This window comes from Chaetura pelagica, unplaced genomic scaffold (genome assembly GCF_000747805.2).
Source record: "Chaetura pelagica isolate M959 unplaced genomic scaffold, ChaPel_1.0 scaffold681, whole genome shotgun sequence".
Lineage (NCBI taxonomy): Eukaryota > Metazoa > Chordata > Aves > Apodiformes > Apodidae > Chaetura > Chaetura pelagica.
In genome coordinates this window covers 38471-49228 of record NW_009951983.1, presented here as the reverse complement: position 1 = coordinate 49228, position 10758 = coordinate 38471, and the positions used below count along the sequence as shown (strand labels likewise).

Genomic DNA, 10758 nt, shown 5'->3' with positions numbered 1-10758 from the left:
CTGTCCTTCAGACCATGCTCTACACAGAGGGGCTGGAGGATGGTGGACTAAGCCAAGGGAGAAGCTACTGAGGGGCTTGGGTGAGGGATTTACAGCAAAGCCACTGTGTGCTGAGGTGCTTCATGGCTGCTTCTGCTCTTGGATGGGAAAAAATCAATTATAAGGTCAGAGAGGAGGTTTGGACTTAATATGACCTGTACTGGGCAACTGCAAGGGTTTATTTTAACGGAGCCATGGGATGGCTTGGGTTGGAGGGACCTAAAAGATCATCTAGATCCCACCCCTGCATGGGCAGGGACACCTCCCAGCAGCCCAGGCTGCTCCAAGCCCCATCCAACCTGCCCTTCAACACCCCCAGGGATGGGGCAGCCACAGCTTCCCTGGCCAACCTGGCCCAGGCTCTCCCCACCCTCCCAGGGAAGCATTTCCTTCTCATGTCTGATCTCCCCAGATCAGCCCTTGGAGCCAGGCCACGCTGCCCTGCGCAGGGCTCAGCAAAGCAAAACTCAAATGGAGGAGATGGAAAAAGCAAACCCGCCTGGCTCCCTGTCTTTCAGGTTTTCCCCTCCAATTCTGACATGATCTACTCTTCTGGAAGAGAGTCCTACTTCAACCTGAACTCCACCTGGTACGACCCCTCGGGGTCGTGGCTGGACACGCGCCGCACGCCGTTCCGCTACGCGTCTGGCTCCTGCTGCTCGGGCTGCGAGGGCGAGGGCGCCGAGGGCATGAGGGGCCACAACTACCGGCACTACGGGTACCGGCAGTCCGTCTGCTCCGAGAGGTGCCAGGGGGGCACTTCAGCTGGCTCCTGCCACGGTGGAGGGGGCTCTAGCTGCGTCAGGAGACCCACCTACAGCTACGGGTCATCGGGGGGATGCCAGGGCTACGGGAGGTCGGTCTGCGCCGAGAGGTGCCACGAGCCCTCGGGTTCGTGCCAGGGAGGTGGTTCCAGCTGTGTCAGGAGACCCAGCTACAGTTATGGGTCATCTGGAGGATGCCAGAGCTATGGGAGGTCGGTCTGCTCTGAGACCTGCCACGGCTCAGGGCACCAGGAAGGGCAGTCCAGCTATGGCAAACCAAGCCAGAGCATCTCGCAGTGCTGCCCCGTGCAGACCTGTGCACCTCCAATGCAGAAGTGCTCTCCTCCAATGCAGAAGTACTGTCCTCCCATGCAGAAGTGTTCTCCTCCAATGCAGAAGTGCTCTCCTCCAATGCAGAAGTGCTCTCCTCCCATGCAGAAGTGCTCTCCTCCAATGCAGAAGTGCTGTCCTCCAATGCAGAAGTGTTCTCCTCCAATGCAGACCCCTCAGCAGATCTGTCACCCTCAGCAGATCTGTCGCCCTCAGCAGATCTGTCCCCCTCAGCAGATCTGTCGCCCTCAGCAGATCTGTCACCCTCCAATGCAGACCCCTCAGCAGATCTGTCGCCCTCAGCAGATCTGTCACCCTCCAATGCAGACCCCTCAGCAGATCTGTCACCCTCCAATGCAGACCCCTCAGCAGATCTGTGCCCCTCAGCAGATCTGTCCCCCTCAGCAGATCTGTGCCCCTCCAATGCAGCAAAGCCACATGCCAGTGCCAAAGTCCATCCCACTCCAGCAGCAAAAGCAGATCTGCCAAATACCAGCCCAGAAGACAAAGTAGAGGACACTAGGAATGGGGACAACTCTTGCCACGTTGCCTTGATGGTCACCACATCCCATGTTGCTCCTGGATCTCTACTCTTCCTGTCATCCTGCTTGTAACATGCTTTGAAGGAGTGACCCACCATCTCTCTGAAATACTTCATGCTGTTCACCTCCTTATTTCACAACAGACATGGAAGCAATAAAACGTTATGATTCATAACCCCCTTGCATCAGTGTTTTCTACTTCATCTCTCTGAGTTGCTCCTGGTCCTTCTTGTGGCCAAAGGTGGTGTTTGCAGCATCCCCATTCACCCTCATGTTGAGGTTCCTGGTTGATTCCACCTGGTGTCTTTTTATTCCTTCTCCAGACAACTTGCTCCTTGAGAAAGATCCAACAGTTTTGCTCGTAGACTCTTTAATCCAGTCTTTAATCCAGCTATTAAATATTCATATATTGATGTAAAAACACCTAAAGACACACACTTCACAGGGGAGGTTGCCAAGGGGGACTGTTCCCCACAGAGGTGAAACCAAGAGGATCTGCTTGGACGTTATTTCATTCACTGAGGAGGCAATGGGTGCAGTTTGATTTGTAACAGAAGCCTCCAAAAATAAGCCCTGGGAAAAAAGTCAGGGAGGGGATTCAGGAATAGGAACAGCAGAGCTAGTGTGGAGCAAGAGGAGATGCTGAAGCTGCTGAGAGAGATAATGTCCATGGTCCATTAGGCCTTCAGAGATGTTCTCTGGGCCCAGGAGAGGTCCTGCAGGACCTACATGTCTTTAGCAGCTGGTTCTCAGTGCTGCTCAGTGCCACACTGAAAGGTGGGAGATGTTGGGAGAGTGAGACCTCCCAGAGCTTAGGACTTTGATCCAGGGAGAAATGGGGATCACCTGGCCAGGAGTACATGTCAAATGGGAACTAGAAAAGGTGCTTGTAGACATCAGGGGGCACTTGGTTGGACTCAGCATCTCTAAAGGAGTGAGAGGCCCCAAACTCCTTGTAAGATTCAAGGTTAGAAGAGGAATCACCATGGAGGATGTTGCAGCAAAGCAGGGACCTGGAGCCAGTGACTCACAGCATCGTGTCCCAGGAGGCTCCTCACACCTCACCCAGCCCAGGTCAGAGCCTCCATTGTCTCCATCTCCCAGTGCCCTGCCTGGCCCAGCCTGCAGGATGTGACACATCACAGAATCAGCCACTTGGCAACAGTTAGGATGGAAATCTCTCCTGCAGCACCATCTGGAGAAGGAAAAGAAGTAGAAGCAGGTGCAGGGTGTCCCTTCCTGGGCAGGAGGTTTTATGGGTGGGCACACGGGCTTGCCCTGCCACTGTAGCCAGCCTTCCTCACCAGCCTCTTCCTCACCATGTGCAGAGGCTGAAGCCATCGTGTGTTGCAGAGCATAGTCCACATGTCAAGCACAGCCTGGTGGGGTGGCCAAGTCCAGGAGCAGCCCAGATGCCCACCCCATGGACTCTGCACTGGACTGGGATGACTCAGAGACCCCCTCACATGCAACTCAGGGGTGGAACTAGATGATCTTCAAGGGCCCTTCCAACTCACACCATTGGATGATGATGATGGTGAACTCCACTTGAGCAAACCTGGGGGCCTCTGTGGAAGGAGAAGTACCAGCAAAACCATCACAGCAAGGGATGAGGTGGTGGCAAAGGCATCCAAATCTATCTTCAGATCCCTTCCAGAGCTTGCTGGGCTCTGGAAGAAAAGATTGGAGGACACCTCAGGAGGGCAGCTCCTACTTCCCACTCCCCTGTTCAGGGTGCCCCCCTGATCATTCTAAGATCTTGGGGTTTTTTTTTTCTCTGCTCCTTTATAAATAGAGACCAAATAACCAAGAGATGGAAGAATCATGACCAAGTTTAAGCTACCCTGAAGCCATGATCCAAACTGGGGAACAACCCAACTCCTGAAAGTCCTCTTAGGACAATTCCATAAAACCAAGAAATTACCCAAATCAAACAAACCTTCTGCCCACTGAGGGGTGCAGAGAAGCTTCTCCCAGAGACCACCAGCTCTGCAGAAGATATGTGGGGCTCAGGAAGCAGCTGTAGGGCCTGTCTTGAACTTAGCTCCAGGTCTCCAACACGCATGAGCAGCCTCCCCAGCAGGGCATGCTCAGGTGGGTGTCCCTGTCGCTGAGAGGGATGATAAACATGTTTGTCACCATCTGCGTGATCTGGGCTGTAATTACTGAATCGTGAAGAAGAGTTTCACAAGAATTGATGTTCTCCTGATGTTTGTGAAATTATCCCCCAGCCACGTTGTGATTTCCTCACGTAGCAGTTCCCACAAGTGATTCAGCTCCATTGGTTGGCAATGAAGCTTCTTGACTATTTTCTTTTCATTCAATCTGGGTTATTATTAATATTACAGTGGCCTCTAGAGTCCTTGGTGAGCTCAGGCCTGCTGTGCTCTGTAGGCAGAAAGACATTTTTCTCCCCAAAAACCAGGTGTCAAATCAAGGGAGACACAGATCCTGGTGTCCTTCACAGTTCACACATGATGAAGATGGAGGCACAGAGGGAGGAAGGAGCTCCAAGAACCACACCACCCTCCTCCCTTCTGCTTTCTCCTGTCAAAGTATAGTAAAGGTGACCAAGAGCAGGTGTTTGGAACAAGTATTGTGGGAATGGGACACTGCTGGAGACCTTTTGTCCTTCCAAGCCTCCTGCCTGGGTGCTCTCTGTCTCCTGGAGGGTTTAAAATTCCTTCTCTTTGGGTTAAAAGTCTCTCATTGAAAGAAAGGACTGACTTGAAATATTTTAACACACCTTTTAGTGCTTCTTTGCTGGTTCACTCAGCAACTGGTTTCTCTTTGATATTGCTCCACGGGCACGTCCCACCACCTGCACTTGCCCACTCCCATTGTCCCAACTGGACACGTCCAGCAGGACATTGCTTCAAAGTCCATCTCCCACCTTTGAACCCCAAACCCAAACCACACTGACATATTTACAGCCCAGAGATGACCCAACTCCTCTTGTCACCCCCATGGCCGAACCACTCCCTCCAGCAGAGACATTGACCCCACGTTGGGCCCACACCAGCCCCTGGGGCTCAGGGATGATGCTCAAGCTCCTTGTTTTTGGGGCACCCCCCACCTAGACCAGCCCTGGGCTCTGTGCTCACCTTCTGCCACCCCATCATGTGCTCATCCTTGCTCAATCCTCTTTGCCTCTTTCGCCCACTCACAACCTAGATTTTTTTCCCAAGCTGCCCAAACACACTAATTTTTCCTCCACTCCACCAGGAGCTTTTTTGTTCCCTTTCAAGCCCCTTGTTATTTTCTGGATCCCTCTGTGACCTGGTCCACCAGCCCAAACCATCAGCCCACCTTCCCCTCCGCTACCATTTTTGCACTGCTGACTCGGGCTCACAGCTGCTCTGCATCAGGGACAAGAAGCAGGTGGATGCTTTAGTCAAAGGCAACAAGACCATCCAGAAACCTCCCCATCCCTGCTCATGAACCACACCAGGCGTGGGGGGCAATTAACATTTTTCTGGAGTAACGAGGGGAACAGTGATTCCAAAGGCGGGATATTGATCTGCTCCTAATCCCATGAGTCAAAACAGCAGTGCAAAAACTCTCCAATTAGCAAAGTGCTTGAGGTGGTGAACAAGCAAGTCCCTCCAGTGGGGCCTCATCTTGTTTCCGGAGGGAAAACACGGGACTCCCTATAAAAGGTCTCGCTCCACGTTTCTCCTCATCGTCTCAGCTTCGTGTCTCCTCTTGAGTTCCTGCTCAACAGGGTAAGTCCAGATTGATCAACCTTCTGCACGTCTAATGTTCACCAGCTTTGTGCTGATCCTGAGGTCTTGACCACTTCTCTTACACTTCTTGTCTCTGTGGCCATCTCTGCTGCTCATTCCTTCTACCCAGGTTGTCTTCTCCATCCACATCTCTCCGTAGATAATAGAGAGCAACTAGAAAAGCTTTAAACTTCCTGGTCCAGATGGCTCTGGATGGGACTTTTCAGGTCCAGCTCTGGACTCTGTCCTGCCACCATTTCTCACCAATCTCTAAGTGCTCTAACTTCTATCATATATTTGCTAAACATAGAAGAGAAAGGAAAGACCTGCCCAGAAGAAGGTGGCACAGAGTCCCCTGTGCAGGTCAGGGACCAAACGTGCATTGCTAATTTCTCTCTCTTCTTCAAGAACTTGGCTTCTCGTGGGGATTTATTCTTGCTATGGAGTCCCATCTAACTCAACCACCATTGCTGACAGGCCAAGGCCTCTCACCTTTGCACCCACTCAGAGCTGACCATCTTTCCAACAGGTCTGCAAAGATGTGCTCCCGCCAGGACAGAGACCAGTGCCACCAGCAGGAACGGGCCTCATGCCACAGCAGTGAAGGGTGTCATGGGGGCAGTGGTGGGTCTGGGTGCCACAGGAGCAGTGGTGGGTCTGGATGTCATGGAAGCAGTGGTGGGTCTGGGTGCCACAGGAGCAGTGGTGGGTCTGGATGTCATGGAAGCAGTGGTGGATCTGGGTGCCACAGGAGCAGTGGTGGATCTGGATGTCATGGAAGCAGTGGTGGATCTGGGTGCCACAGGAGCAGTGGTGGATCTGGGTGCCATGGAAGCAGTGGTGGATCTGGGTGCCATGGGAACCGTGGTGGATCTGGATGCCATGGGAGCAGTGGGGGATCCTGCCATGGAAGGCCACAAGATTGCCAGCAGCAAGTTTATCAAGTGTCCTCCAACATGAAGTGAGGACCTTATCTGCATGGTGTACACATGCACATCCTTGGTCTGATGCTGAGTTCAGAAGCTTTTCATGTCTCTTTGCAGTCCTCCAAGAAAATGTCTTCTCTCCCTCCCTGGCCAGCCCTGTGCCTCTGGTGAGCTTTCTGTGGGTGCTCAAATAAACTGTGTGCATTGACTGGTGCCACGTTCTCTGTGTCACTCTGTGATCAGCCACTACAAGCCAACAGGAGGTTGAGGGTTGTGATTTTTAGAATCATAGAATCATCATGGAATGGTTTGGGTGGGAAGGGACCCTAAAGATCATCTAGATCCACCCTGCCCTGCACGGGCAGGGACACCTCCCACAAGCCCAGGTTGCTCCAAATCCAACATTAGATCCTTGAACACTTCAGGGATGGAGCAGCCACTTTGAAGATCACTGAATGGATCATCTGGGTGATCTTTAAGGTCCCTTCCAACCCAGACCATTCCATGATCTAAAGATCATCTAGATCCAACCCCTGCATGGGCAGGGACACCTCCCACCAGCCCAGGCTGCTCCAAGCCCCATCCAACCTTCAACCCCCCCAGGGATGGGGCAGCCACAGCTTCCCTGGGCAACCTGGCCCAGGCTCTCCCCACCCTCACACTCCACAATTCCCTCCTCAGCTCCAACCTCCAGCTCCCTCTCCCACTTTTCATCCATCCCCCTTGTCCCACCACTATAAGCCCTTGTCAAACATCCCTCCACTCACGTTTCATGTCACATCATGAGACACCTGGTGCCTGTTTCATGGTCCTGGGGTGACCCTGCCCAGACACAGGTGCTACCACCCCCTCCCTTCTGGACTCCAAAGGAAAAAGAGAGACAATAAGTGGTTTTAACTGCTGCCATTTTAGGAGGGCAGCTCAGGCTTCTGCAGTGCAGGCAGGTCCCCTCCACCCCTCCCCACTGCCTTCCCACAGAGCTGGACACCCAAAACCCCCACCAAGACCGCACAGGCTGCATCTCCCAAGTTCTTGGGGCCAACTATGGACACAACCATGGGGCAGAAAGTGTCCTAGAAGCAAAGCCACCTGAGATGGGGCAGAAACCTGTTTTTTTTGCCCACATCTGGCCCCAAGACACCACCCACGGGGCAGGTATCTCCACGTGCTTGTGACAAACTCCCCAGCAAGCTTTTCTAGAAACCCTTTGCCCAGCACCTGAAGAGCACCTGGGTCGAGATCCTGGAGTTAAGCAACGAACTGATGAATTTCTTCTCAGCTTGTAATTAAAAATGACTGGTGTCATTTCTTGGTCTGCTGTTGCCACGCACAGAATGGATGTGGCCTTGATAAGATCTTTCTCGTGTGTGTCACGATGCTCAGAAATCCCTGGCAGGGCTGCAAGGGGTGCAGGCAGCACTGCCTCCCTCCTGCCTGCTCCTGGGGCAGGAAGCCTTTGAAAAAGCTGCTTGTGGGACCTACATCTGCCCTAAATCCCCCATTGCAAGCCCCATTTTTCAAGGCATCTGAAGGTGGGCAGCCCCAAAATCTAGAGGTGTCCAGGGCTGCTGGTTGAGTTCTGATCTTTAATAAATTCAGAACAATGAAAACACAAGGAACTGGATTCAGAGCCATGTCAAGAGCCAAAATTAACTTGGAGTCCTTTTTCATAGAGGGGTTTGACCATATTTCTTCTGACAGCAGAACAAAACATAATTAAACTGCCACGATCCTGGGTACAGTTTGCTCTGACACTGTTCTAGTTCATAGCAGCAATTAAGCAATAGAATAGAAGCACTTAGGTTGTGTACCTGGTTCATTAACCCTGCCCTGTCCTCCTGCCTGTCCAAAAACCTTTGGGTTTTGGTGCCAGCAAATGTGTCAGGTGGGTTTTGGGTTGCAGGAACCTTCCAAGGCTTGGAGCATCTTCCCAAAGGTTCAGGCACCCAAAGAAGGAGTTTACAAAAGGTTGCGAGAGTCAACTCAAAGCCTGGCAGCTTGTTTAGTTTCCCAGCTGCTTCCCAAAAGATGTTGGGTCCCTCCAATGAAGGTGGGATGGGGCTGAGCCTCCATCTCACTGGGGTCAGTGTCTGGCAACAGCATAAGAACTGGATCAGGAAGGAGAAAGCAAAACACAAGGCAGGAGGGGAGGATCAGAAATACCAAATGCCCAAGTATCTCTGTGGGGAAGTGAAATCTTTTCCAGCCAGTGTTTTCCAAGGACTGAGGAAATCCCAGCACTTCCCCATCTCAGCTGCCAACACTGATTTCGGTCTTTTATTTGCTGCCTGTTTAATGACTGAAATGTCTTCTGAAAGGAGAGGTTGAGAAGAGCAAAATAAGATCCGTGACTCTGTGAGGTTCCTGGCCCAGGAAAGCACAGGAATGATACTGGGAGTATCTCCAGTTATTGCTCCCACCACATAGTTCTTGACCTGAGGCTCATGCCCAACTCTGCCTCCCTGCAAATATCACCCTGATTTGTTGGCCAATTATAAGCTAATTGGGGAGAAGGGAAAAGTGCTCTAATAAAGGATGTTCCTGCAAGTTTGGGGAAAACCCCTGGGGTCTGCCTGGCTCCCCACAACGTGGCAGCCACCCCGGGTCACCCAAGGCAGCACCCATGGGTCTCCTCTGTGGGGCAGCACCGAAGCCACCACCAACCTGGAAAAAAAACCCAACCCACTGGAGCTGCTGCTCCAGCACTGCTGGAATTTGACCACATCAGGATGTACCTCCCAAAGGCTGGAGCACCACCCAGGGCAGGGCTGCCCTGGCCAAAAATGAAGGGTCTCAACTGTGTTTGGTCCTTCTGGCAACAGCAGGAAACCTTCAAATGACACAAGGGTTTTGTGGGGGTTGGTTTTCCTCCCTCGTCACTACCCCACAGGATTTCAGGTGGTTTTCAGACACACAAGCAGCAGTGGTACCAGCCAACCTACTGCTCAGGAAGAGTTTTAAGTTAACTCTGAAGAGTTGTCAGAGTTAATGCCAAAGATGTACTTGTAGGGACATCTCTGGGTTTGTGGGTATTTTCTGGCCTAGGGCACCCCCAGAAGAACTTTTTTCACCCTCAGAATAGTTAGATATTGGGATCATCTCATGAGGGAACTGGGAACCTCCCAGTTTTAAGACCCAGCTTGCCAGGGTGCTGGGCCCTCTCATTGAAACTCATTACCTAGAAAGGTTGGACCCAATGATCTTTGAGGTCCCTGGCATTTTGTGATTCTATGATTCACCTCAAGGCATCTTGGAAGGCTGTTTTGACGGAGGTCTATGACATATACATAAACATATAGAATAAATAACATTACATAACAGTCTGTAGTATAAAGTAAATAATACCTAATAAAGAACATATCATGAAATTCCCAGTTGGACGCCGTGATCTTAGGGGTCTTTTCCAACCATGACAGCTCTGTGAGCAGAATAATATCTAACAAATATCTAGAGTTTCCCCCTCTAAAAAAGCCAAGAGCTCCCCAGCTGGGCTTCAACACCAAAACCAAAGCAGCCAAGCTGTGGAAACTGAGGCAACCCACATGACTCCCCCAATGGAGCCGAGCAGGGGCAGAGCTGGCAATTAAATCTTTCTGCAGAGCAGGAAAGATGACGGATAAGGAGGCAATTCCCTGCTGGGCTGAGGTGAGTCATGAGCAACCTGGAGAGTGGGGAAACCAAAAAAAAATGAACAGGCAGACCTCTGTGACAGGGAGGTGCTTGGGTTTCCTGCTGGGGTGTGCAGAGAGGGTATAAAAGTGCTCCAGTCCCCAGGAGATTCATTCCCTCCTCGTCCCTTCGCTGCACGAGCGTCTCAGGTAGGAGGAGGGATCTGGGGGGGCTTTGGGGGTTCCAGGCTCTCTGGGATGTGGTTGGGTTTGGAGAGGGCTGAGCTTTGCATGGGGTTGGGGTTTGCTTGAGGTGGGGTGAGGAGGGAGCCCAGGGGATGCTGGAGGAGAGCAGAGGGGGTTGGATGTAGGGGGAGGCTCGGGGCTGTTGTTCTCCTCCCTCTCGTTGGACTTGGTGATCCTAGAAGTCCTCTCCAGCCATGATGGTTCTGTGTCTCTGATTCTCTGGAGAAGGATGGCTCTGCTTTGGGAAGGCAGCCCTGGTCATCCAGGCTGGCAGCTCTGGATGCTGCCAGTGCCTTCAGCAGTGGCTTTGGTGGGACAATCCCATGGGTCCTGTGAGAATCTGGCGTGAGTTTCAAAGACCATTCCGGCATCTAGCTAAGACTGGAGAACTGCACATCCAGATTCCTCTCCCCTGGAAGAGCTGAAGGAGGAAAGGGAAGCCCTGACAGCCCTTCTCTCCCCACAGATCACCCCGAAACACGACCATGTGCTCCCGCCAGGACAGGGACCACTGCCACAGGCACGAGCGCGACAGCGGCGGCGGGCGGCTATATACGGGGGGGGGGTGCGGGGAGGGC

General features: G+C 52.4%; 2 protein-coding genes across 2 annotated transcripts in view; both read left to right on the top strand.

The window, feature by feature from the left end:
* The first annotated feature begins 578 nt into the window (after nucleotides 1-578).
* Nucleotides 579-5560, top strand: LOC104392197 (loricrin-like). Its single transcript, XM_010001567.1, has 3 exons — nucleotides 579-1159; nucleotides 5367-5400; nucleotides 5531-5560. Exons 1-3 carry the CDS (start codon nucleotides 579-581, stop codon nucleotides 5558-5560), a joined length of 645 nt encoding a protein of 214 aa, XP_009999869.1.
* A 379-nt stretch (nucleotides 5561-5939) lies between these two features.
* Nucleotides 5940-10758, top strand: part of LOC104392186 (sericin-1-like) — a 5023-nt gene continuing 204 nt past the window's right edge. Inside the window, exon 1 of the mRNA XM_010001556.1 lies at nucleotides 5940-6344. Within this exon, the coding sequence (XP_009999858.1) occupies nucleotides 5940-6344 (405 nt within the window). The remainder of the gene's footprint in view (nucleotides 6345-10758) is intronic.

Coding starts and splice junctions, on each gene's coding strand:
- LOC104392197 (XM_010001567.1), top strand. CDS start 579: ATGATCTACTCTTCTGGAAGAGAGTCCTACTTCAACCTGAACTCCACC. Junction 1,160..5,366: donor TGCTCTCCTCCAATGCAGAA/GTACTGTCCTCC, acceptor TCATCGTCTCAG/CTTCGTGTCTCCTCTTGAGT. Junction 5,401..5,530: donor TTGAGTTCCTGCTCAACAGG/GTAAGTCCAGAT, acceptor CCTTCTACCCAG/GTTGTCTTCTCCATCCACAT.